The sequence below is a fragment of the Macrobrachium rosenbergii genome, chromosome 23, assembly GCF_040412425.1.
Source record: "Macrobrachium rosenbergii isolate ZJJX-2024 chromosome 23, ASM4041242v1, whole genome shotgun sequence".
Classification (NCBI taxonomy): domain Eukaryota; kingdom Metazoa; phylum Arthropoda; class Malacostraca; order Decapoda; family Palaemonidae; genus Macrobrachium; species Macrobrachium rosenbergii.
In genome coordinates, this window is record NC_089763.1 from 290,883 (window position 1) to 297,094 (window position 6,212).

Below are 6,212 nucleotides of genomic sequence, written 5' to 3' on the forward strand. Positions count from 1 at the left end.
TTCCAAGAACATTTCTACCAAACCTCTCCAAAACAATTTTTTTGTCTAGTGAATGTCCTGATTTAAGTGGGCATACATTTGGTTCAGGAATAGGAAATATATACATTTTGTTTATTGATCCAGGAAAATAAAACACTATTCCGGCTATTTTTTTCAGGGTTTCTTGCTTCGGCCTAAATCGGCTAAAGAAAAAAACAAGCCTTATCCACTATGAAGATCTGCGTCTTGTCTCTTCTGTTGGTGGCGATGGCCTGTTTCTACGCCGAGGCATTGCCTGCTCGTGAACCAGCAGACATACCTGCTCGTGAACCAGCAGACGTACCTGCTCGTGAACCAACAGACGTACCTGCTCGTGAACCAGCAGACGTACCTGCTCTTGAACCAACAGACGTACCTGCTCTTGAACCAACAGACGTACCTGCTCTTGAACCAGCAGACGTACCTGCTCTTGAACCAGCAGACGTAAGTTCAAAATAGATCCCTTTATTTTTCCATGAGTCGAAAAAAGAGCGAAATAGGAAAGTGTTCGTCCTATAGATATCAACATTGTCTGTGAGATAAAGGAAGTGTGCAGTTCACAGCTTCAGTTGGTTTAGGATAACTTTCATTCGTCGTTTCCGTGTCTGAAAGTATGCGTGTCCGATAACCCATTCAGTTTCTTAAACAGAGCGGAGGAAGCCTTATTGCCCAAGAAATTATTTGATCTCTAATCCATTTAAGGGAACTTTGCAGGCGTAACATAAGCGTGACTGTAAACATGTCCGTTAATTTATTCATTTATATATTAATTTTTTTATCTAGATAACTACCCCGTTATTTATATATTGTTTTTTATAAGAAAGTCGACATGACGAACAACTTAATTCTCTCATCTAGCCAAGATCTCAAAAGGATTAAGAAAGAGGAAAATAAATAAGAGTAAAGCTTTTGGGACGAAATAAATAGGCCTGCCACTTACAGGATGGAAGTTTATAGAAATCGGGGGAAATGTAAGTGGGAAAAGAATGATAAAGCTTGGCAATAAAAAGAGAGAACCAGCCACCGGACCGAGCAAATATAGAATTACTGATGGGAGCGGGCGCGCGCAAGAAAAACAGAAACTGGTCAAGATTTGTAAAATTAACAGATAAGTGACATGGCGACGTAGTCACGTTTCTTGGTTATTCTCAGAATTCTGTCTGTTAATTTAACCATACTTAATTTCACCCTAGATTTTTCCTCTGCAAATTTGCTGATCAAGACGTTTAACCTCTTGGCACAGTTTTTAAGGATGTGTGGACAGTATAAGTAGCCCATCAATGATAACAATAAAATCGGAAATTCAATACGAAAAGAGTAATTCTAATAAAAGCGTTTTGCTAAAACTGCTGCAGTATCTTTTAAAAAGAACAAATTACCAAGCCGCGTCTTTTGAACTAGCCTTGAATTAAATCAGGCCTATGCAGGGAAGTGTCAGAGGAAAAAGCAGTATTTAATCTGTACACTCCTCACGAAAGCTCTTCAGTGAGTAGTAGTAGTAGTAGTAGTAGTAGTAGTAGTAGTAGTAGTAGTAGTAGTAGATGGGATTTGCCTTTGAAACGGCTCCGTTTACTTCGTTACTATTGCTACGGATGAGTCTCAGCAAGGTCCGCTAAATATGGGAGACTGGCCGGACCATGAATCTCCATCAATTCTTGCTTCCCCCGCCCCTCGCAATTAGCCTCTCCCCCCACCCCAGCCCCCTCTCCCCTTCAGTGACAGAAGTCGCTATATATTACGCCGTTAGTTAAGCATTCTAGGTATTTATATTTGTAAGGTTGAGTGGTTGTTTGTATGGAGCAATCGTATTCTGACTGTTTCCTTTTGTTTGGTTGTCTCACCTCGGCTGTTATTTTGCCATGTTGGCAGGGGAGGTGTTGAGCAAGTCGGTATCTCGGTGTCTATCTCAGCAGCAGAGCGTCAGGTATGCTTAGTTGCTTACGTGAGTCAGTTCGGAGCACTTTCAGGTGTTGGTTACCTGGAAGTAGGTGGCGTGTTTCGTCGTCTGTAGTGCGACATCGGTTGGAGTGTGATTTTATTCGGCAGCGCGTGGCTGTCTCGACCATCTCTGTGATCGTCTGTAGTTGTGACCCCGTCATGAATTGTGACCTCATCGTTTGGAGTATGACCCCGTCGTTTGGAGTGTGGCCTCGTCGTTTGAAGTGCGACTTCGTCCAAATACTGCGGTCCGACCTGTTTTGGAAGTTCACTTCATCTGAGTGTTCTCGTCTGAGCATGGCGGACTTAATTATTTTTGGAAACTCGCCTCTTCAGCTGAACCCTAAGGTGGTTGTGTTTAGCCCGCTTGTGTCTGGAAGACCTGTTGTGGCCTTATGCTGGTGATATGGTATTTTTGGGTCTTGCGTATTCATTGCGACAAATTTCTCGCAATGATCCGTGTGTTTTGGTTGTCATGTAATGATTACTTTTGACAGACTGTTTTTGTTTCATCTGTAAATTTCAGATTTCTGTTTCGAGGTCATGTATCACGTATTTCTCTGACTCACATTTGTATTGTTTATTATGATGCTTTTGAATTGCTTGTTAATTTGCTCCTGTAATATGCTTTTTTGATTTGGTTTTACACGTATATTTTACCGACTCTGTTTAATGCCTATTGTGTTGGTCTTTTTTAATGTTTGTTGAGCTGCTTATGTACTGTACCCTATTTTATTTTGGTTTTGAATATTCTGTGAGATGTAAGTTTTGCCGAATCATTTGTTAGGATTCAATCTCTAAAATTGTTACTGAATCACTGTAAAAATTTTAAATTGAACCTGACTCATTTGTAAAAAAGTATATTGAATTTTGTAAAAGTAGTATTAAGGTTTCCACTTGGTTTTACTTTGCTACTTCCTCCTTTGTCTACCTCAATATCTGCCAGATTATCCAGTCGCGTTCTTTTTGGTTTTAAAAACCTGAAGAACCTAGTGTGGTTCATTGCAATATTATATTCTAAATAGTTAGTTTTAAACTGGAATTCTGTGTCACCATAGCTATAGAATACTCAGCTTTCCAGTCATTTTGGAATACTATCATATTCGGTAATCCTCTCATGTTCCTGTAAACTATATAGAAACTTAGAATAGATAATTATTCGGTTGACCAAAAGGAAAACTTACAACTGACTTTTCCAACAGGAGCTTAAGTCGCTCTCGGCCCTAACCGACCCATCGCGAGCAGAGCCAGAAGCTCCAGAAGCTCCAGGGAAAGGCGGCAGTAAGAGAGAAAAACGGTGCTGCAGGTGCGGCAGATGGTGCTGCCTTTGCCGATAAGTGGGTCTCAGCCAGCCTTCCGATTTGAGGGTTGAGAGCGCGGGAAAAAGAAGAACGCGAGGAAGACCGGGAATTTGATCAGCGAATTCAGTTACGCCCCTTTTTGCAACGGCAATGATTTTTGTGACGGAAGAACTATATGGAAATCTTTTGCTCTCAGGTGTCAAGAGGTAAAATTTTTATGCACGTCCAAGCACTTTTAAGTCATACTGCCTTGGTTTTGCCTCACTTTCCTTGAAACTATCAATTTAAAGTAGACTGTCGCTATCACTTCATTTCTTGTAGTGTAACACAACAACATTGATTTAAGGATGAAGGAAAAAGCTTTCGATAACACCAGGTGTTTTTCTGCAAAAGATTTTAGTTTTCCCTGAGCATTTTTTAGTTCTTTGTAATAAAAGCGTTCCATGCAATTTGTCGTTTTACTTGACAACAGGTGCGAAAAGATACTCGAGCCAAAGAGTATATTTTGGAAAACAATTTCAGTTATTATAGATATGATGACGAATGTAACTACTGGAGGGTTTAGCGAATACTTCTCACAACCACATATAAATTATGATTGATATAGAATGAAGAACATAATTTTCCGACCTGTACAAAAGAGGCGTAAATCTGATATGGAATCGTTGAGGAGAACAGAATTACAACCTCAGACTGGGTTCAGCATGATATACACTGCACCTCCATATTTTGTTTCCCTAATTTTGAGGTGATGCCAGATGCGTACGAGTATATTAGCTCTCACTCCCAAGCTAAACTCTGTTTGTGAAACCAATATATATATACATATACATATATATATATATATATATATATATATATATATATATATATATATATATATATATATATATATATATATATATATAGATATATATATATAGATATATATATATAATAATATATATATATATATATATATATATATATATATATATATATATATATATATATATATATATATATATATATATATATATATATATATATATATATATATATATATATATATATATATATATATATATATATATATATATATATATATATATATATATATATATATATATATATATATATATATATATATATATACTAATATATATATATATATATATATATATATATATATATATATATATATATATATATATATATATATATATATATATATATATATATATGTATTTTTATCACACCCATGATTTTATACCATCATGAAGCTACAAATATCGCTTAATATCAAATCCACTCTATATAGGAATATCCCGATGAATTATCATAGGAATTTATAAGTGATAAATGGATATACTGCCGAGTCTCGATATAACACAGACGCACATCTATATATATCCAGTCGACGCTAACCACTGAGCTATCCAAGAGGGGTATAAGTTAACGCCGAATCTGGTATATTTATATTTACCCAGTGAGGCAGGAAAATTCGTATATACTTCGGCATTAACCCACCTATGATATATATTCATATGGTGCGTTTGGAACACGCAGCTCTTTTTATGACATTTTTTATCACACCGTGATTTATATACGATCATGAAGCTACAAATGTCGCAATATCAAATCCATGCTATCTCAGGAATATCCCCGATGGGAATTATCACCGAAGGAATATATAAGTGATAAATGGACGGGCACTGCCGAGTCTCGATCCCACGACACATGGCTCAGCGCATCCAGCGAATCGAGTCGGTTGCTGGACCACTGAGCTATCAGAGAGGTATAAGTTAAGTGCTGAGTCTGGTGTACTTTATTTACCCGTCGAGGCGGAAATTGTCCCCATCGGGGCATTAACCCACCTCGACCATGATAGTTCATTGGTACGTTGTATATAACGCAGCTCTTTTATAACAAATTCATAAAAACACGGTGTTTTATACCATCATGAAGCTACAAATGCCGAAGCTAAATATCAAATCCCGCTGCCTCGGGAATATCCCGATGGGAATTATCAGCTAAAGGGGAATTTATAAGTGATAAATGGACTGAGGCACTGCGTCTGTCTCGATGGGACGACACAGACGCGCATCAAGCGAATCAGTCAATTCCCCTTGGTGATAACCACTGGGCTATTCGAGCGTGGATTTCAAGTTGGCGAGTCTGGTGTAACTTTATTTATTGCATATAAATCACGGTGTGATAAACCCACCTCGACCATGAAAGTTCATTGGTACGTTGGAACATGCAGCTCTTTTTATCGTGGTGAGGTGGGTTAATGCGAAGCTAAGTACAATTTCCCGCTCTCAATGGGTAAAATAAAGTACACCAGACTCGGCGTTAACGCCTCTCTTGATAGCTCAGTGGTTGGCGTCGACTGGATTGCTGGATGCGGCGTCTGTGTCGTGGGATCGGACTCGGCGGTGCCCGTCCATTTATCCTTATAAATTCCCCTTCAGTTGATAATTCCCCCATCAATATTCCCGGTAGCATGGTTGATATTAAGCGATATTTGTGGCTTCATGATCGAATATAAATCACGGTGTGATAAAAAAATGTCATAAAAGGCTGCATGTTCCAAACGTACCAATGAACTATCATGGTCGAGGTGGGTTAATGCCGAACCTAATACAATTTCCCCGCTCTCGACGGGTAAATAAAGTGCCACTCGGGACCTCGGCTTGATAGCTCAGTGGTTGCGTCGACTGGATTATGGATGCTGGCGTCTGGGATAGCTCAGTGGATCCATTTATATAAATTCCCCTTCGGTGATAATTCCCATCGGATTACGTTTTTGATGTTAAGCGATATTTGTAACTTCATGATCGCTATATAAATCACGGTGTAATAAAAAAAGTCATAAAAAAGAAGCTGCGTGTTCCAAACGTACCAATGAACTATCCATGGGTTATCACTTGCAATTTCCCCCTCGACGGGTAAAATAAGTACCCATGGCGGGAT

The 6,212-nt window shown here is 38.4% G+C and overlaps 1 protein-coding gene across 1 annotated transcript in view; it reads left to right on the top strand.

Moving 5' to 3' along the window:
- Positions 1 to 210: 210 nt before the first annotated feature.
- Positions 211 to 6,212, top strand: part of LOC136850949 (uncharacterized) — a 16,095-nt gene continuing 10,093 nt past the window's right edge. The window contains exon 1 of the mRNA XM_067124929.1: positions 211 to 462. Within this exon, the coding sequence (XP_066981030.1) occupies positions 211 to 462 (252 nt within the window). The remainder of the gene's footprint in view (positions 463 to 6,212) is intronic.